Raw genomic sequence first — 22227 nt, 5'->3', positions numbered from 1 at the left:
ATAATGTTACATGATTTTTTTTTCTGATTCATTACAGTAGTCCCTCGCTATTTTGTGGTTCGACTTTCGTAGACTCGCTCTTTCACGGTTTTTCAACGATTGTCAACTTTAATATTAATCACGTGATTTGGACGTTTTGGGACAAAAAGTAAAAAAAAAAAAATAATAATCTTGGGACAGGTGTTGCCATTTTGTAGTTTTCTTTCAATAAGCCTATACTTTAATGCCAGTCAAAAGAACTACATTACCCAGAAGCCAAAAGTGATTCTGGCACCGCTTTCTGCCGAAATGGAGGGAAAGTTTTGTAACGCAAATCTACTCTATTTATTAATCTCACAGAACTGGCAGGAAAGTCGCAAATAATCCTGAAGCTCAATTATTCACGCGCACATCAACCTGGACTGGGCGGTGGGCTTCATGTTGCAGGGTAGGTCTGGCAAACCTGAACCGAGCTGCTGTTCTGCAGAGCTGGAGAGTAAAAGTTTGCAGTACTGTCCAGTACATATACATATGTTGTTAAAATTAAATAGGTTTAAGAGTTTAGAACATTGCAAGAGTATGAGAAGGGTCTATAAAACCTTAAAATATATATAAAGACTAAAATATAGCGTTCCTACTGCACAGTTTTCACTTATCGCGGGGGTGTTTGGAACATAACCCCCGTGATAATCGAGGGACTATTGCATTGAGGCTGAGTAATCAAAGCTGTTGCATCAAACCTGAAATTGACCACATTTTACAAGTGATTTCGTAAAAGCAGTGTCTTCTGATGAATACCAGGAGAGCATTTAGATCTGCTCTTTCAGGCTGATTGACTGAATACATACATCTGAGTGACTCACATTAAAAAATGATGACTCAGACACAGAAGGAGCTACAAATACATAACAGACCATGATTAATGCAACGTTCTGACATTTAGTTTTAACCAGAGTTCAGGCGAACAATCTGCTCATTATCAGAATTTGTTTACTAATCGTAGTTTCCACCTCACTGCAGGTATATTTTGTTGATAAAGTAATGACAGTGACCTTTTTGTTCAGTCAGAGGGGAAAGACTATACCCTCTTTGACGCTAATGAACTTTGTGAAAGGTTGTTTACTGGCTTCAAGGTCAGTTTCTGTGAAAGGCAGCAGGCTTTCTTGTAAACATATTTACAGCCAGAGATGGGCGAGCGTTGTAACTGTATACACGTGCAGCAGGGGCAATACAAGAGCATTTTCCTATTTTTTTTCTCCTGCTTTGTTTTTTCATTACATTTCTCCTAGTAACACATGCATAAAAGCTGTTGTGTTAATATGTGTTTTTCCTGAAGGCACAACATGGTTGGCTCTGTAAAAAGTAAAGAAAAAAGGTGTAATAAAATGAACTTCTTACTCAGAACTGCCTCACAACTGCTAGTTTTGCTGTGAGTTGCATAGATTGCAGTTTCTTGATCATTTAATAAAACTTTGACCTGCCTCTATAAGAACTACAACTGACAACATATAAATAAAACATCTTATACTGTTGTAAAGTTATATTAATGGGCTAAAAATGTGACAAACGTTAACATAGACAGAATCTAAACTGTAAAACACAGTAGTAAATCATTCACTTTATTGTATATAGCTGCTCACAAAGGATATAAAGATTTAAAACTCTTCATAAAGGATATAAAGCAGCAGCTTCAGGAAGAAACTCAACAAAAACGGTATTGTATTGAAGCTGAGGTGACTCCACTGTTCAAATGAATAACATTACAAGTTGATAATCATAGTTGTTACAGCATTTTTTTTTATTTACTCGTGTTTGCAAAATATGAGTTTGAAAAAGTAAACATCATCTGTTGATGCTTAAACAGGCAGCAGCTGTTGATATTAATAAAAACATGTAAACCGCATGTTACTGAGCATCAATAACATACAGTATGTACTCGCATCTATAGATCGTACAAGTATTTTTGTAGTATTTTATGCTTCTTTGACTTAAAAAAAAAAAAACATTTCATAGATTTCATCAAAAAGCTAACTTTAAGTCCTCCTCATTCACACTAATGCTCACTGTAATTAGTGCTTGACAATGAAGCGTACACTGATGACCAGGAAATAAAAATATCTGGTTTCTGAGTTCCTTTGTTTGCTGGTCTCAGGCATTGACATAAATACAAATGAAAGAATCAACTCCATCCATCCATCCATCCATCCATCCATCCATCCATCCATCCATCCATCCATCCATCCATCACCTTCCTTTTTTGGGGGTCACTGGTGTCCATATCCAGCAGTATCTGTCTGAGAGGTGGGGGACACCCTGGACAAGTCTCCAGTCCAACACAGAGACAAACGAGACAAACAACCATTCACTCTCTCACTCAAACCTAGAGATAATTTAGAGTCACCAATCAGTCTAACATGCATGTTTTTGATCTGTGGGAGGAAACTGGAGTCCCCGTGAGAAAATCCACATATGCACAGAGAGAACTTGCAAACTCCACCCAGAAAGGTCCCAGGCTGAGATTTGAACCGGCAACCTTCTCGTTACGAGGCAACAGCTCTACCAACTGCTCCACCGTGCCAACATAGAAGTAGTTCTATTGCTTTTATTTTTTAATTTTTTTTGCTGGCCAAATTTTTTTAGGAGTCAGTCTGTACACACTGTACCCACAATCTAGATGTCTTGCCTACACATGCTCCCAACTCAAACAACAAGGTAAGAACTACATAAATCAATAAGAATCAACAACTATATGCATTTGATGTGTAATATTATTATTATTATTATTTTAGTCAGAAAAATGTTTTATTTGCTTAGATGAATGGGTCTTAAAACTTTGTATTATAGTCAGCCACTAGGGGGCACTTTTCCTTTGCTGCTTTAACTACCAGCTTCCAGTTCTGTCTCTAATCTTAACAGTGGTGGGCACAGCTGACCAAAAAGTTAGCTTCGCTAATATATATTCTGTTAACTAAAGCATTAGCTTTGCTAATGTTAAACTGCTACACAGGTAAAAAAAAAAAATGTAGAAGCTAACGCTAAGCCGCAAAGACGACTGTCGCTGTCATTCAGTCTGTGTCACACGTCTTTGTCTCCTTGCAACTGAAGCTGTGTCGACCGATCACATCTTGTCATGTGTAAGCCTTCAGCTATCTGCTGCTGCATCGACTGTTAGCGGAGCTGTGCCCTCTACTGAATCTTAATATACTGTATGTTGATGGTCACAGTTCCAGCTGGTCAGGCTGAAAATCACTGATTCGAGTCACCTGCCAAACTGGTGCATCCCATACACTGAGTGGACCATGAAAAAGTTTGATTTGGTCTTTTCTACGTGCGGGCAAAATTAAAAAAACTGTGCCAAGTCAAGTTCAATTTCAAGTAGGTTTTATTATCGTTCGCACCACATGTGGTACAGAATTATGTACACAGGGTCCCAGTTACATCTAACACTAATAGTGCAAAACAATACGCCGAACAACAGCAGCACGAACATGAGTCTGTGAGCAGATGAGTACGAGTGAATACAACAGTGTGAAATAAATCAGCAGCATGAGATCAGCAGCATGGATAATCAGCAGCACATATCAACAATCAAAGTGGCATTACAATGATTTTTTATTTTTGTTCACAATGATAATCTGGATTAGAGATTCATGAGTCTTAACAGCAGACAGCACAGTGGCGCAACTGGTAGAGCTGCTGCCTCTCAGCGAGCAGGTCCCTGGTTCAAACCCCGGTCCAGGGGCCTTCTGGGTGGAGTTTGCATGTTCTCTCTGTGCATGCGTGGGTTTTCTCCGGGTACTCCGGTTTCCTCCCACAGACCAAAAACATGCATGTTAGACTGAATGGTAACTCTAAATTGTCCCTAGGTGTGAGTGAGAGAGTGAATGGTTGTTTGTCTCGTTTGTCTCTATGTGGCCCTGTGATGGACTTGCGACCTGTCCAGGGTGTACCCCGCCCCTCGCACAGTGATTGATGGACATGGGCACCAGCGACCCCCGTGACCCAAAATGGAATAAACGGGTAAAGATAATGGATGGATGGATGGAGTCTTAACAGCCTCAGGGTAGAAGCTGTTCCTCAGTCTAGTGGTTCTACACTTAATGCTCCATAACCTCCTTCCTGAGGGGAGTGGGGCACAAAGTGTGTGTGCTGGGTGAGTGGGGTCCTTCATGATGCATGTGTCTCTCTTCCTGCATCTGGAGGTGTAGATGTCTGTGATGGTGGGGAGATGACTCAAGTACCAATCTCAAAGCTATAAATTGGAAACATATTAAAATTGGCCTTGGTTTTCAGATGTATTGTCAAATTATTCCTGTATAAAAAGAAATAAACCTGTTTTCAAGACATAGAATTATAAATTGGATGATTTTGGTTTCACTTTCCACATCAAAATTAAGTTAAATATTTAACAATTCATATTTATTTTCCAGGTTTTTAAAATGAGCTAATCGCCATGGGACACATGATCTGCATGTTGTACAGGAAGTCCGTTTTCACGCCTAATCTTTTTAATTGCGTCCAGTCTCCTGTTCATCCTCACCTGCACCAACCTCTTTTAGTGTTTTTCTCTGTGAAGAATCACATTCCTGCATCAGAATCGCCACCTTCCACATGGACATCCTCAGTGTTTGTGTGTGAAAGCAGCTAATGTAAAAGCTGATACGAGAGAGAAGGAAACCAGACTGGTGGGGGCATTAAATATGGATTAATGGAATGTTGCTTAGGCCCATCTCTGGGTGTAGTGTAGTGTTGAAAAATAAAATTTATGTTGCCAGCTGCTAGCCGTGAAGGTGCATTTGGACTAAGAATCCTTTAATTAGAAGTGAGATATTAGCATTTCATAGGGCTTTATGCTGGGTGAGGGGATCGGCCGGCCACCGCGCCTTCATTAGCCAGCTTCTTCGTGTAATGAGTGCCGTCATTAGCTGATGGAGTGGATTTGCCCCGGCTCTACCTTGAAAGGCACATCTTTTACATGCTTGCAAGAAATAAGGCCTTTTAATGGATTTCTTAATGAATAAAACAAGATGCCACTTCTGGAAAATTTGACAAGAGTATTCGTGATAATGTAGGAGAAAGAGTGAGGGAGAAGTGGAGGGTGAAAAACAAGGATGAAGGCTTCCGTGGTCAGCTTCTTACAGAAGTTTCACAAAGTGAAATCCATCAACAAAGTTCAGTTATTTAAAGTTGTAAGTCATTTGTGTTGTTTTTTTTAATGAAAAATGCATGTGGAATAAAGAGTGTTATTTCTGAAGAAGAGCTCTCTGAGCCGGAGCTTTAGCTGTTATTTCTTGCTATGACTCTCAGGGAAAAAGCAGGACAGGTGCTGGATAAAACCTGCCCATATATATGTAAAATATGGATTTTTTTATTTATATATTATATGTGTCTGTGCGCACATTAAACAACAGTGAAGACAGTGAGAGGTGTTTTTTTGTGATATGAAAGTCTCTCTAAGCCTTCGGCTGAGGCTTGAGTCTCCAAATCAGCCGTGAAGTGATTAGTATTTTATTGATGAGCTCCTGAAGTGGCAAGTGTGGGAAATTGGATCTTTGATCTCCTGGAGTTTGGGAAATATATCCTGAGTGTGTGGAGCTCTCCAGGTGGAACCCCCCCCCAATCTTAGGAGCACCGCCACGCTTCACGTAGACGCACGCGTTCAGGCTGACTGGCACACGGTTTGATATTCCAGCCCTTCTCCAAAACACATATTTGTTTTGGATGTTTTCACTGAGAGTCTACACGGTGATTACAGATGTTCATTAACAAAATTGGGTATTTGTTTTAAACTTTAACCAATCACTTTGATATGCTAATTACGGTGTAATTTAATTTGAGCCCTGTAATGATGATGCTGTTATTATGGACATAAATGATGCAGTTAAGCTGAGAGTAATCTCATTTGCATACTGTACATGCCAGTAAATTAAGCCCTTTCCTGCGTCGCTTCAGCTTTAATTTTCCACTCCTTTTCACACAGCATCCCTCAGCCCCTGTGCCTAATAGCAAGCCAGCTTGTTTGATGTGGAGAGCTGCTTCCTAACACTAAATCTCATCACAATATGTAATACATAAAGGCTCTCATTATAACTCTAAGTGCCCTTTTAAGAAGTTAGTGTTAATAAGCAGGCAAGCTTTTTGTGCTTCGTAGTAGTACACAAAAACAGCTTTGTCTCTCGCTGTAATCATCTTCAGCACTTCTTAATGTGCATGCAAGAAATAAAACTATCAAGATGTATGGGGTGGGGGTGGGGGGGTAAAGGGCTTTAATCAGGTAGATAATGTATTTCTTCATATGTTGATTAGCTGTTTCTCAAAAGTGCTTGTATTTTGTTATCCCTACTTGGAAAAAAAAAGATGGACGTTTGATTTTCTTTTAAAAAATTGTTGGTAATAATTATTAAGAATATTTTTTTCTTAGTATATGTTTAGAGCAAATAAATTGGCCTCTTTGTACGCAGGTTTTTTGATGTCTGAATAAAAGGAGCATCTTTCTGACATGGCTGGCCTTGATGAAAGCTCCTGTGTCTTCATTAGAGAAGCAGCACCTCGTGGCGTCTGATTGTCTGATGTTTGCGGTGAGAAGGTAAACATGTTTGTCATACTGGGGGTGTATTTGTGCTGATCAAACATGTGAGATGGGCTGCAGTGAATGTTAAAGACTTTGGATCACAAGGCTCAACGGTTCTGCGAACATCCTGCCTCACAATGGGTCCGCCTGCACTTCGACATCTCTTAGCATTTTGAAGGTGGCTTCAGAGGATGCTTTATGGTCTTTAACACTGACAATACAATTGCCCTTCACTGAGAATGCTCCTCCATTTTGTCCCATAAAGAATATTATTTTGCTGCCAGCCAATTTTCTCTGTTAGTCTCTAATTGGCTACATAAATCTCGGTCATTGAGGGTGAGAAATGTTGCGGTGTCACACAGTGTAATCCTCACCCTTATTTACCAATTCATTAAGATTCATTGATGCAGGTTTGGTGAGAGGAAATGACAACATAAATCAGGCCTCCAACATAATGACCCTAATCAGTTGGGAATTGCAGAAAATGTCATGATGAACTATGTCCTTGTATTAGTGCCACTGTACATCGTCATTGTGCTGCTTTATGAGTGGGCTGCATCATCCTGACACGAGGCTGTATTTAACAGAAAGAAAGAAGTTGTTAAAACCTGATTCCATTAAATTGCAGAAATGCATAAGGCCTTTTGGTATTTAGCCTTGTGCCCTTTCTCTTCAGTTTAACTGGGTAATGGAGCTCACATAGTCCCATCCTTTTTAACCCTCGCTGTCCTTTTCCTGGGAAGTAGAGGGATTGGGGCGCCTTCTAAATTATAATATGCATTTTATGCTTAAATGACCCTGACACCACATCGAGGAAGAGCTTTTCCTTGTGGAGTAGTAGGATGGAGTCAGTAGCTTTGTCTTCAACTTCTAAAGCAATGACAGTGAATCTGTCTCACAGAAGCCTTAACTTCTCAGCCACTAACTCACAAGAAAAAAACAGTTAAGGCCTGGACTTCCTTGAAGGACTGCAAACAACCTACTGCTTTTCATGCCAACATTTTAGATTTTGATTGTTTTATGTTTAAGTCATGTTGTTTCCACCTAATGGCACAATCAAGAACCACTTGTCGACCTCGACCTGTCATGTCTAGCCTCGTTAGAGAAACAAGTTGTCACTAATCTGGGAGTGAAAATGGACCCTTCCATGACAATTGTTAAATCATGTTTTGTTTTGTTTTGTTTTTTTTCATTTGAGGCGACTGTCTAAATTGAAGCCCATACTGTCCAAAAGTACCATTGAAACAGTAATACATGTTTTCATAACATCCAGGCTTGATTACTGCAATTCTCTTCTTTTTGGAATCAGTCAGACCTCTATTCCTGTATTGCACATTTACAACTGGGTCAAAATGCTGCAGCCCGATTCTTAACTGGTACAGGTAAAAGAGAGCACATCACTCCAGTTCTGTCCTCCCTGCACTGGCTCCTGGTTCACTTTCAAATTTATTTTAAAATACTTCTGTGTATTTAAATCTCTGAACAGCTCTGCCTGTCTTATCTCACTGATCTGCTGCAGCCATATGTCTCACAGCGCTCTCTGAGATCAGCAGACCAGATAATGGGTTCCAGACACTCATTTTAAGCTCAGAGGTGACAGGGCCTTCTCTGCTGCAGGTCCAAGACTGTGGAATGATTTACCACTACATGTCAGGCAAGTGGTATGGTATGTTTAGATGTGACAGAGCATTTTTGGTCAAACCTTGAAAACAATGTTTTGCTTAATCTCATGTGATACGCCAGATGTCAGACTCAGATGTGTGATGTGAAGGACTTCCTGCTACATCTAAACCAAATTTTAACTCAATATCCATTTGACAAAGTTATAGATATTTTTGTTCTGTTTGGGTTAGCTGTAATGGCCATTTCAAATTGATTAAACTCCAAAACAAACAACAAAATGTCTTGGCTAAAATTGAACTGGTTATGACTTAAAAGTAAAGGTTCGAGAAGGGGTTCTCTGCAGACCAAAAATGGGCGTTTCTGGAGAATAGGCGTTTGTAGAGGACAAACACTGATTGGCTAGCTGTATTTGCTGGCTCTTTAGGTAAGTTATGTCAGCTCTTTTTTAAAAACTGATGGTTTCTAAGAAACAGTGTTATATCTTCTGTCAAACACAAGTAGATTCTCTTTTGTTCTTGGGTCGTAGGCTGCACCTGACACAGGTTGGCTTAAGTGTGGTCTGGGTACAATGAAATATGAAGCATCTGAAGTGAAACCTGCTCCCATTTGTCAAAAAGTCTGGTCTCAATTAAAAATCATGAGTCGTATGACGAGATAATGACCCCAAACAAAAGCTAAAAACCAAATGTGCTCTTTAGAAGTTCTTCTATGAGATCTGATCTATGAAAGGAGCTGAAACATGGAGTAGGATTAACAACAAAGTCCATGCTCAATAATCCAGGTATACTATCCAACATTTTTCAGTCAGGTCATCTGGACAGTTTTTTTTTTTTGGTGCTGAAACGTTTCGCCTTCGGTCCGGAAGGCTTCATCAGTCCAGGAAGGAAGTTAAGGAAGGAAGGAAAACAACACTTTGTTGTTTTCAACCAGTTTGACAAGACTGTCAACAAGGAAGAGGGCCGGCAATGGAGGAGGGGGCGTACCAAAGAGACCATCTTATCACAAGCAGAACTGGTTTGTTCCACATTGGAGTAAGCTGTTGGAGGAAGAATCAGTTTTGTTGTGTGTTTCCTTGACTGGTGAAGCCTTCCGGACCAAAGGCGAAATGTTTCAGCACAAAAAAAAAAAAAAGAAACTGGCCAGATGACCTGACTGAAAAATGTTGGATGGAGTAGGATTGACCCTTAAAATGTGAGACAGCTGAGGAAGTTAACCAGTAAACAGAAATACCTGCTCCAGTTGCAGAAATCTTACAGAAACTGACAATCACTCATCTGCAGTGACTGCTTTAATAGGTTGAACAAGAAAATGGGAAGTTAAAGGAAACATCCTTTGTCCCAAAAGCCAAAGTATCATTATCTTGGTTACTTTATTTTTCTTTCGTTATGAATGGATTGTAACTATTTTCACATTGTTCAACAACCAAAATGGATTTTGTTTTTTTATAGTAATGGCTAGGTATTAAAAAACTAACATTTAGCCCTCCCCACTACCCATTTATGTTGTTCTTATTTTGAAATGTAACCATAAGTTCTATGTTAAGGGAGGCGGAAAGAGAAGTTATGGAGACGCCACTAATGTTGAACCGGAGACGTCGCTATGTCGAACCGGTTAACATCATAGACATAATATGCCCATGGTTAACACAAATGCCTTGTTTTTTATCGTCCAGCCTCTTTTTTCGTCCAGTCAGATGTGGCCCTCCGGATACGCCCATTTTTCTATTGTCCAATCAGATGTGGTCTCCAGACATGCCCATTTTTCTATCTTCCAGTCAGGTGTGGTCCTCCAGACATGCCCATTTTTCTATCGTCCAATCAAATGTGGCCCCCTGGATACACATTGTTTTATCGTCCAGTCAGATGTGGCCCTCCAGATACGCCTTCCATATTTGTCTGCAGAGATACCTACTTAAAGGTTCTGTAAAGGTCTTTATCTGGTTTCATATTTAAAGAAATCCTAGCATTTTAACACAGTTTGTCAAAAATATTTCCCAAATAAGTAACATTTATGGAATTTGAACCCACATCTTCCACATTGAAGTGCATTGCAATTTCTATTCCCCCAAGGATTATTGCTTCTCATATATGGACATGGTTAAATCCCTCCTCCAAATCATATATTCAGGTTCCCATGTATTCTATAATTACTTTCAGAGTGCTTGATGAAAAGCCATACAGTCGTTTATTAGATATTTTGCTAACAGACAAATAGGATTGACTCCAACAGTTAATGTTAAAGCTTTACAGAAGAATCTCAGTATGTGTTTTGAATAATTCTCAGCTACTACCACACCAGCCTTTACAACAATAGGTGTAAAATGTCTGAATTATAGCCATTTTGTGTTTTTAAGATCAGTTGGCTGCAGTGGCCATCTTTAATTGGATTGGCTCCCAATGTTATTTTGTTGTAGAGGTATATTCAATTATTCGATCCTAAAAGTTGAATTAAAACCCTTCCAGTGATTCATGATATAATTTGTTAACCAACCAAGATTTTACCTTAAGAAACCCCTACTCTTAAGGTGTTGAGGTGTGGCTTGTCAATCTACATATGTGTGTGTGTCTTATCTCACTCAGCCTTATAACCTGAATCTCTCACTTACTGCTCATTGAATTGAGAAAGCTCCTCGGATGAGGAGCGAAACGTCTTCTGTTACAAATAAAGTCCATTGTTTTTCTATTGAACGTTTTTTGAATTAATCAAGATTTTACACCAAATAGTTAATGGTACATTTTAAAAACTAATATTTTGTGTAATTTATTAGCACTCACAATTTGTTTGGAATGACCCTCAGCTGCTACCACAAGTCATCCATCCATCATCTTTACCCGCTTCTTCCTTTTTGGATTGCGGGGGTCACTGGCACCCATGTCCAGCTATCACTCTGCGAGGAGGGGGACACCCTGGACAGGTCTCCAGTCCATCACAGGGACACATAGAGACAAATGAGACAAACAAACATTCACTCTGTCACTCACATCTAGGGTCAATTTAGAGTTACCAATCAGTCTAACATACATGTTTTTGGTCTGTGGGAGGAAACTGGAATACCCAGAGAAAACCCATGCCTGCACAGAGAGAACATGCAAACTCCACCCAGAAAAGCCCTTGGCAGGATTTGAACCAGCAGCCTACTCGTTTAGAGGCGGCAGCTCTACCAACTGTGCCACCATGCCACCTATCCAATAATTCATGAGGCCTTTTGCTAACATACAGACTCGCACATGTGCAAACAGATAAAGGCAACAACATTTATTGGTTAAAATGATAATAATGGGATGTGAAAAGCCTTTAACGCTGTTTAGAAAGATTGCAGTGGCAGTGCAGAGATCCGGCTCGTCAACTGCTTCCAGTTATGCCTGGTAGTGCGAGAGGAAACATAACAAATGTATCTAGCAGAGTTGATGACTTACTCAGCGGTAATTAGCAGCTCACTTTGTGTGGAGAGCTGTGGTTTACCACACGTCTGTCCCGATGATTTAACAGAGCTGCACAGCTTCTCCTGAAAACGATTGGGCTACATTTTGTCAGCTCACAAAGGAAGCGTTGCAATTTGGTGAAATGACTTCCTTCCAAAAGTCATCAGTTTTATTAATATTGCCCTCTGTTTTCAAAAACACAATAATTAGTAAAGGTTATCAAAGCTGACCCTGATTTTCCCTGGAAAATACATCTGACACATTTCCTCCACCAAGGTTCACAAAGGATCAGCCCCTTAGAAGGACTGGCCTTAAAATAGTTCAATTTATATATGACATACATTAAGTAGTCCTCCTATAGGGGCCTGCTGACACATATATGTAGATTTGACTTGTATTTTTGTTTGGGTATACATGTATTAAGGGTACAATTAGTAAGACGAGCTTAAAGGAAGCAATACACTCGTTAAGTTTGTGGTCGAAGAAGGCGTCCCCCCTTGGTCTCCTGGTGTCTGTCCTTTCACTGTAGTGTTAATGGGCCTGAGCCATATGTGAGTAAGATTATCAAAGTCAGATGAAGGAGAGTCGCTAAGAAAATGTGTGGCGAACCACTCCTAAAAGAGGCTTCACATCCCAGAATTACTATTCCATTCATGCACATCCAGATTTAAACTCATTAGACTTCTCTATTTACTTAGTCTCCATCGGCCCCAGTTGTACTAAAAATACCATGGCCTGCCTTACTTTGGCACATTCCGTCATTGTCTGTGCACAGCAGGCCTTTACGCCGAGGCGTTCTTCAGAAAGGAGACAAACGGGTTTGTATATTTTCTGAAATTATGGATCTACTCAGATTCTCTCCTGGAGACTTCCTTCCACCGCCGCTCTTATTGTTAATTTATCCGAGCTTGTAGTGTGATAATAGTTTGATATTCATATGAGGCATCATAGTCACTATGTCAGGATGTTAAGCTCCTCTTCTCTGCTCGTGGTGGAGTAATAGGTTTAGATGTAGATTACATGCCGAAGAGTCCCACTGCTATTGTCCCAATGTGTTATAAATAAGTGTTTTGCTTGTACTTTTATGCTTCCCTCTCATGGGGGTAACTGTTTTTTGGGGGGCATAAATTATATCTGTGGGATATGTGGAGAAAAAAATTAAACATTATAGACTCGTGGTAGGGAAGCCTGATTGGTTGGCTTCACCTCAGCAGATGGCAAGTTGTTGTATGGATGAAAAATTTATACTCAAGTTGATGTGCAGCTTGAAAGCACCCACAACCCTGTCCTGCCATTATTTTCAGACAATTAGATATTTAAATTGTATTTTGAGCTTGAAGGCTCAAATTAAGTATCAAATCGACTCAGTTCAGTTCCTTTTAATTGATTATTTTTAGGTTTTTTTTTTTCACCACGGTGTTGCGATTGCCATTTCTTGGAGCCTGCAGACATCCTTAGTTCCTTCCACAAACTCAGTTACTGAATAATTAAATGAGGTAAATGTTTAACATGTTTTTACAAGTTCCTCACTGTGCTGCTGTTGTGAAGAGCCACTGTTTGTTGGGTCGAGGAGAGCCAAAGAAAAACACACACACTCGGTTGCTTTGGTTGATGTGTTTCCATTGGAGACCACCTTGCTGGCCGCTCGCCCCACCACCGCCCAGCTTGTTCTCATTCATGGCGGCTCGCTCAGCAGCTGCAGTGCACCAAAGTGTTTCTGAATGTCAGAAGAATGACTTTTTTGTTTATCTTGACATTTGCCTTGCTGTTTATTCTAGTCAAAGCTGTATTTGCATCAACCTTGGTTCTCTGAAGCTCCCCCCCCACCTCCTCCCCTCCTAGAACTTGTTTACACTATGCTTGCCCTGAGTGTCACCTAGGAAATCGGCTGATCATTCCACCTGGTTAATATTAAATGACTCTTGCAAGGAGATGTGTTTGTTCATAAACACGGACCTCTGCTCCTCCTGTTTACTGTCGTCATAGCAGCGATCACTCATTAAACAAACAGCTGCTTTGTTTTCCAGTGTGAATGGTCTGCTCACACCCGGTTCAGGGTTTGGGTAGAAGGAGGAACTCGTGTGCTCTTGTGTTTCATGAAGAGCAGTAAAGTGGATTCTGTAAAGGGGGCATTATTTATAGGCTGTGATGAAGAGTGTCTTACTTTTGTTCAGTTCCAGAAGTTTGAAGATATATTTGTTGTGACCAAAATATTCAATGCAATTCAGTTTATTTATATAGCGCCATGCTACAACAGAAGTCATCTCAGGGCACTAAACAGAAAAATTCATATACAAAGTACTTTGTATATAAAAAGTAAATTAATATTATTTATCTGAGGAACAGACTGTTTTGAGTCTACACTTCATCGCAGACTCTCATCTTGAGCAAGCCTGAAGGCAACAGTGGAAAGGAAAAACTCCCTCATGAGGAAGAAACCTTTAGTAGAACCAGGCTCAGGACAAGCGGCCATCTGCTTCGACTGGCTGGGTTTGAGAGGAACAGATACACAATGGCAGGTCCAGAATGGAGGCGAGCAGGATTTTCTCTAGGAGGAAAGATAAAAATTACATGTTAAGATAGAAGTAATTTTAAATGCAAACTATTCATTTGTATGCATTCGTAACTTTTCATTTGATTAAGATGCAGGAAGAGGGCCACCTGCATCATGAAGGACCCAACTCACCCACCACACACACTTTTTTGCCCCGCTCCCCTCAGGAAGGAGGTTAAGGAGCATTCAGTGTAGAACCACTAGTCTAGATTGACAAACAGCTTCCACCCTGAGACTGTTGGACTCATGAATCTCTAACCAGAATAAACACTGTGAAAAATCACATCATGCTGCTGCTGATCTGTTTCATGTTGCTGTGTTCATTCGTGCTCATCTGCTCACACAGACTCATATGTGTGCTGCTTGGGATTTATCAAAAAGGAAAGTCTTAAGCTCAGTCTTAAAACTGGACAATGTGTCAGCCTCATGGACAGAAACTGGAAGTTGGTTCCACCAGAGAGGAGCCTGAGAACTGAAAGATCTTCCTCCCATTATGCTTTTGGAAAATCTAGGAACCACCAGCCTGCGGTCAGAGAGCAAAGTGCTCTGTTAGGAAAATATGGAACAATAAGATCTGTAATATAAGATGGAGCTGATTATGCTGATTATCCATGTTGCTGATCTCATGCTGCTGATGATCTCATGCTGATGTATTCATTCGTACCCATCTGCTCATCACAGACTCATGTTCAGGCTTCTGTTGTTACGACGTATTGTTTTACATTTTTAGTGTTAGCGTGTATGTTAGATCTTTTAGCGCACCATTTGGCGTTCGTTTAGTGTATACCTTTGTGTATATCTCAGATCCATATTTACTGTTTCTTTTTACACTTTATATTTTTGCTATTTTTGGGTGTAACTGGTACCCTGAGTACATATTTTTGTTCCATCTCATGTACCACATGTGATGAGAATGACAATAAAATTGACTTGAACTTGAGCTAGTTTGTTGAGAGCTTTGTAGGTAAGTAAGATTTTGAATTCAATTCTGAATTTGACAAGGAGCCAGTGGAGAAAAGCTTAAACTGGAGAAAATATCTCTTCAATGATTGGATAGATTTTAATAAAACCTTCTTCAAGTAGTAATTAGATGAGCTTTATCAAATAATTGACTTTTGGGGTGGATCCAATTCAAGATGGGCTCAGCAGCTAATTCACATTAGCTAACAGAAGGCTGTAAATCAGTCACACTTACAGAACTGGGGTACAGTTAGATGTGGTAGTAGCTGAGAGTCATTTAGATCATATTCTCTAAGCATCTTGTGACAGGTGGCTAGAGGTGGTTTGGGTTATCTGAAGGTGTGGTGTTTGACATGGTCCAGCCCCCACACTGGACAGCTTCCTGTGGATTGTGTCCACTTTTTTCATCTGTTGTTCATGTTTTTAAAACATGGATGCTAAGAGGTTGTGCTGTCACTGATCAGGGTTGTGATAGCATTCTGTTTTTATGCAGGTTTTGTTTATCTTTTGACTTCTCCCCAGAATCAAGAGCCAAAATACGGCAACAGATAAGCCTGTTTAAAACCTTGAGAAGCATTCTGTTGTTTCACCTTTGGTACACGCCGATGTGTAGTCTAGTGGAGCAACCAAGCCGAACCTAAACAGCTCTAAAGTGAACCTCTCCCCATTGTGTTGTCCTTTGTGTCTTTATCTCCCACCCAAGAAATGTTGTGCTTTTGTTGTGCGCTTGTGTAAACAGGCTGTGTGAGAACTCGGTGAATCGAAGCAGGTGGCCACTGAAGTTTTACTGTCATGAGCATTAAAGAAAAACAGAACATGGAGAAGGGTCAAAGCACAGCTGCACGGGCCAACCTTACCTTGAATCAACCACTGACTTGTTTGAGTTGTCGAATTCCAGGCGAGGATGACGACAGAGGGACCGGCATTAGATTTCCAACAAGGAGCTGACTGATGAGTTCTGGCCGCCGGCTGTTCTTAACCTTCAACCTGTCTCGGTCAGGTGGGAGGCACATGTGACTCGTGTTTGTACTGTACTCCCCCCCATCTGAGGCAGAGAAAAGAAAACAAACTGTAAACAAACAGAAACCCTCCATTTTTATTATTGAAGGTCTTTTCCAAACACTTACATTTTGCAGGTGACTCCCACCTGAACATCGGAGAGACACCTATTAATTAGCAGCACAGTCATTTTTTTGTTTCTGCAGTCCGCTGTAATGTGTTGATCTGCAGGAATTATTTGAATTCCCCTTTTTAACTTTGTCTTATTGCGATAATAAAAGAACTTACATGCTCTATTAAAAATAATAAACGCCTTCTTTGGTGTGTTGTCTCGTGATGGAGAGTTTGATCTTGAAACATGCAAATCTAACCCCACTAACTGCACTCCTTTTAACAGGACACTTGACCCATGATTAAAGCTACATTTGTGCATGTTGTAAAAATTAATCATATGGAGAAAAAAAAAACTTTTAGCTCTTTCAGTCATCAGACATGAAGGATCCGCTGAGCAAAGGCAAAATAAACAGATGGGTAAACAAACGGCGGGCCAAGGCCCCGGTTCCAGCTCCTGATGGTCTCCCTGCCTCAGTGCTCCACAGATTAACACTGTTATCAGCACAACTCTCTAATAAGGCACTTTCCTATCTGCTTGATATTTATGATGGATAATGCCCATTTTCCATTTTCTTTTTTTTTCCTCCAATTTTTTTCCATTCATGATATTGCAGCTTTGAATTATTTTGTGGTGAAATTAATGAGAAAGTAGATTTATGGGTTTCATTTGTTTGTCAATTCAAAAATTAATTGGGTGTTAATTTTAGCCGTCCCCTCATCAGTGCCGCTTCCCAGCATGCACGCATTACTTTGCATTCATTGTAGCCGTTCTCTCCTTTTATTGTGGGTCACTAGTTTTGCATACATTAAAATAGCCCTGCGGCTCATTCTCTTGATTACTTTTGGAGATGCCGTGCGTTCAGAAACTTAGCACTCTCCATTACAATTATGAAAATTGTGCATGGGTTTGCAGAGCATGCATTATAAGCAACCCTTTATATCCAGTGTAAAAATATGTATATATATTGTACAGCATTTATTTTTTGAAAAATAGCCCTAACCATTTGCACATGGTTTACTTCAAATGACATTTAATTTTGTTCAGAAACGTGCACTTCTAATTGGTGTTTCAGAACGAGCGCTGGTGCAAGTGAGGGCCTGTAGATGGAGTAAGTGGCCGGCTGCTTCCCACCCTAGTACTTCTTTTGCTCCCTCCTTGTTTAGAAAATCCTATTATGGAGGGAGACTGCCAGACTAAAAAGGGGTGAGCCAGGTCAACATCTGTCTGGAGTTGGAAGGGGCCGGCCGGCTCTAGTCCATCCCAGAGAATGGGATCTGGATGCTGGGCCAAGCTGCACAGACAGGCCCAGAAAGTGTGGGGGCGTTGTGACACACAGTTGAACCGAAATACAGGCAAGTGTCGGATCAGTCATGCAGTTGCACTTCTTGCAAGGGTGCTCCTAAAGTGGAGACATAAACCACAGTGCACTTTTATTTGGGGACAGTTTTAGTCCAAAACTGCTCAAAATGATTCTGAGCTGGAAAACTCTCCCTGACAGTGCAGCTCTGCTGATCAGACTGCTTTTTCTGTAATCCCACATCTAGATTATTATCTCACCTATGCTCTGTAAATATTCTTGTGTGACAAGTTGTCAACCTCAATTTCCCATCTGTCAGTCTGAGTGTGTGTCCCTGCGGTGTCTGGGAGGGCCTGCATCTTGTTTAGACCTGATCTCCAGGGACCCGTCTGCCTGTGCAGCAGAGCTCCGTGCAGATGAACTCATGCTGGCCATCCTATTACACGCCCTAAATGCAACTTCATAAATCTGCATTTAGTTCCATTTTCACATTCTTCCACGATGAAGCACAATGTTTTAAAGGCATTTATTCTGCTTCATATAAATAATTAATCAGCCAAGTTAATTTGCTTCTGCCTGACTTGGTCAGCTTCATTAACCGGCCTGGAATTGGGAGGCTAGACGCGTTGTGCCGAAGAGGCTGGTGACCAGCACGCGATGGCTGTAAATCACTCTGCTGATTTGAGGAACACGAGTGCAGATATGCACTGGTGTCACTGGAGTTTATCCCCTGGGACACAAGGGAAGTGTGTGTGTGTGTGTGTGTGTGTGTTAGTTTTTAACACTGATAACTGCTTGTATTTTTGTACGTTAGGCATGCTGTTATTCTTAAACAGCTCTGCTGGTACCGTATTTTCCACTGTACATGTCGCAAAGCTTTATAAGTTACATCAGTCCAAATATGTCTAATAAAGTGGAAAAATCCATAAATACGTCACTTCGCCGTATACGTTACACCTATTATGCGTCACCGCTGACAACCCGGAAATGTGGGCCGAACCTGGAAATGTGAGCCATTGTTGTATCAAAAATCGATTGGCTGCCAAATGGCAGCCGCAGGAGCGTGCACAGGAGAACTTTAACAATAACTTAACCAAATTAACACTTAAAAACAATTATTTGTTTGCTCGAAATTATAGTAAAGGTGTGTCTCAGTCTAACTTTTGCTTAATAAATGCACTTCAATAGTCAAATCAGCTGCATTTCAAAACCCAATTTGCGGCTGTGGGAACGCACAGAGAAACGACTCGCTGTGCATTTCTTCGAAATTTAACAATATAACCACCTAAAAACAATTGTTTGTTTGCTAGACTTTATAGTGAAGGTGTGTCTCCATTGAACTTTTACTTAATAAATGCACTTCAATAGTCAAATCAGCTGCATTTCTCTGGGGCGGCGCAGCGAAATGAAGCTGATCTGACGATTGCTCCAAGTGAGCAGAACGAAGGTGGCAAACTTTGGCAAGCCAATTGTGTCATTAATAGCCACTTTTACCTACTACATGACACAACGGCATGCCATACTACTCGAGTACCATCTAGCAGCTGAAAATGATAGTGTTCAATATTTTCAGTCAGAATGAATGAAAACGGTCATATCTCAGCCAAAAATTGTTTATAAATATTGGAAAAAATCCATAAATACGTCGCTTCGGCCTGTAAGTCGCAGGGCATGTAAATTATGCAAAAAAACACAACTTATACATAAAAAAAAATATGGTATTTGTATGTTAAACTCTTGAGTTAGATTGGATTATGAAAGACTATTTTCTTACAGCTCCAAAAGGGTTATTTAAATTCAGACTTGTATTTTGGTGTTAATTGAGCACTCCTCCTGGATTTGTCTTTTTTTTGCTCGGCTTCAGATTGGACGTTTCTCAAGGAGATCCTTTGGCAGGCCTCACACACACTGGCCCTGTTTCCCATTAAAAAGCCATTCTGCCGTGGTTCTTCAGGGAGCCATGCGAGTAAATATATCCATTTCCATAGAAAGTGTTTTGTTTTGGAGGTCCAGTGTTTTCTTGGGCTCCTTTGCTCCCACTCAGCTCAGGTTGGGTTCCTTTCCTATGTGTGCTGGACCCCAGCCCCTCACCACACCCCCACACACATTCTGTATTGGCGAACACAAACAAAACCTGAGCCCCGCTCACGTCTCCCGATCCCTGTATGAACTTGTCATCTGCACAGGGTTTGCAACAGAATCAACAAAACAAAGAAGAGTTCAGTGCACTGTGGAGGAGGCAGTCTGGGAGAGTTTCACCTCGCTGCATATGTTGCCAACAAGCAAACAAACAAGACGCAGAGAAGCACAAACCGACAGGAGGAACCTGAAGTGTAATTGTGTGGGAAGAGTACAGCAGATGTTTGTAGTTTGGTCCACTGAAATGTGACCTCATGGCTGTGTGTTTTAACAGCTGTTCCTGTTTTCTGTTTTTCTGCCCTTCTCTCAGGTTTTTAAGTCATGATGCAAGAATCTGGGACTGAGGTGACAAGCAACGGACCAGCCAATCAGAATGGAGGCGCAAACGGGGAAGGCGTACCCAGGGAAGTACGGCCCAACAGTGCCACGCCATCAGTGGACGTGACTGCTGCAGATCTCCTGAATCTCCAGCAGCACCAGGTACACCAGTCCTCCGTTCACACCTGTCCTCACTTTATTAAGTCCTGTCAACAGCAAGTCCAACCCGATGCTTAGAGTGCCACTTAAATATTTAATTCCAGCCCAAAGTACATCTCATAAGTAAACACATTATTATGATTATTTATGTATATTGAGGCCCATTTTGAATATTTTAGGAAGGGGAAGTGCTTTTTCTTTGTGCTTGTGTTTGGTTGTGAGTGTGTTTATTGTACCATGCAGCATCTGCATTTTGCTAAAATATTTATTATTGTGCTCAGACATCTTTTAGGTACATAGGTGCTGCGGGATTTTGTAGACAGTTTACAAATATGATGTCCCGTCCGATGACAGCGTTTTCCTCTGGCTCGTTGTAAACACACCTCACACTCAGCTAATGCCACGCTCTGTTGTGTTAATCGTCGAGGTGCAGAGACGCACGCCGTCGCCGAAGCTGAAATATTTTTGCCATCACAGACCTGAGGCAAACAGACAAGCTCTTTCTGTTGGTGTCAGCGTTATATGTGGCACACGACAGCGTGTTTAAGGAAACGGCACTGAAAAGATCAGTGCGTCTGCTGCTATCTTGGTCTATCCGACAGCACAACTAGGGTTGTTGTCAAGAGCTGTTTGGTGATGATGCACAGGCTCTTTGCTGTTGTCTGTTGTCATAACACATCCATCAGGATGTGTACGGGAAGAAAAACAGTCCTGCAGCGTGGGACATGAGGAAGCAGCGATGTGTTTCAGACAGAGCAAAGAATCTGAGATTGAGCTCAGTTTTATCTTTTATTAGTGTGTGTATTTTGAAGCAGCAACATCATAGTGTTAATACTATGTATGTCAGCTACTATTAAACACAGTGTTATTATAAGGGATTTTTTTTTTGTCTCATTATAAAACATTTTGTGAAATCATGACCAAGTTTTACAATAAGAATTGGAACAGTCTAGATCAGGGGTATTCAACTGGCGGCCCACGGGCTGGAAATGGCCGGCTGGTGACTTCATTAAAATAAATAAATAAATTTAAAAAAAATTATATATATATATATATATCCATCCATCCATATAATTTTTTGTTTGTTTGTTTGTTGGGGTTCTAGCTTTGTGTTTTAAGTTCTGTTTATTGCATTTATAATTCAATGCAATAAAATCACTCTTTGTTAAATTCAGGTCTCTCTTGTAAATGAGTCCCCGAGGCTCAATGGGATTAACTTGTATAAATAAAGGTTGGAAAAAAAAATAAAAAAATTTAAAAGGTAACAGATCATTGTGATACTTGGTTTATTTACATAATGACTTTAATTGCTGGATGTCTGGCCCCCAAGCGAATGGCTTTCAGAAACGGTGGCCCCCTGAGCAGTTTTAATGAATAGCCCTGGCCTAGATGCACCAATCAGCCATAACATTATGACCACTTTGATAAAAACTTTTACCCGGACTGCCTGAATCCTGGCTTTCTGGTGTATGTTATCTGTGCTGCTGATTTCTTACCCATGAGCTGCAGTATTCATACCCATCTTCTCACAACAGACTCGGGTTCAGGCTGCTGTTTAGATACACCATATTATATGATATTTTTGTTATTTAGTTTATATCTTAGATTATTGTATACTGTTTTTTATATTATTGTTATTTTTGGGGAGTGGTGGCGCAGAGGTTAGAGAAGGTGGGCCTGTAATCGGAAGATCACCGGTTCAACTCCCGATACTGACAACATCAAAATGTAAGTGGGAAAGGTGAAGCACCCACACCTGCCTCCACCCTCATTTGCCCCACTCTGGGCCTTTGAGCAAGGCCCTTAACCCCCACCATCTGCTCCCCTGGGCACTCTAGATGGCAGCTCTCTGCTCCACACAGAGGGCTGTGGTAGTTCGGTGGTCTGTGGTCGTGTCAGGAAGGACATCCAGCGTAAAAACAATTGTCAAGTCTTAGTGCGAGATAGTTCTCCGTGGTGACCCCTGAAGAAGGGAGCAGCCGAAAGATGGGGGCGGGGTGTGTGTGTGTGTGTGTGTGTGTGTGTGTGTGTATATATATATATATATATATATATATATATATATATATATATACACACACACACACACAT

General features: G+C 40.8%; 1 protein-coding gene across 1 annotated transcript in view; it reads left to right on the top strand.

Annotated features, from left to right (window-relative positions):
- Positions 1-22227, top strand: part of foxp1b (forkhead box P1b) — a gene marked incomplete in the record, with an annotated part of 454424 nt that overhangs the window by 203332 nt on the left and 228865 nt on the right. The window contains 1 exon segment of the mRNA XM_037678670.1: positions 19979-20139. Within this exon segment, the coding sequence (XP_037534598.1) occupies positions 19981-20139 (159 nt within the window).

Source organism: Nematolebias whitei, chromosome 7 (assembly GCF_014905685.2).
Source record: "Nematolebias whitei isolate Nwh7 chromosome 7, NemWhi1, whole genome shotgun sequence".
Lineage (NCBI taxonomy): Eukaryota > Metazoa > Chordata > Actinopteri > Cyprinodontiformes > Rivulidae > Nematolebias > Nematolebias whitei.
This window is presented reverse-complemented; position numbering and strand designations above follow the sequence as displayed.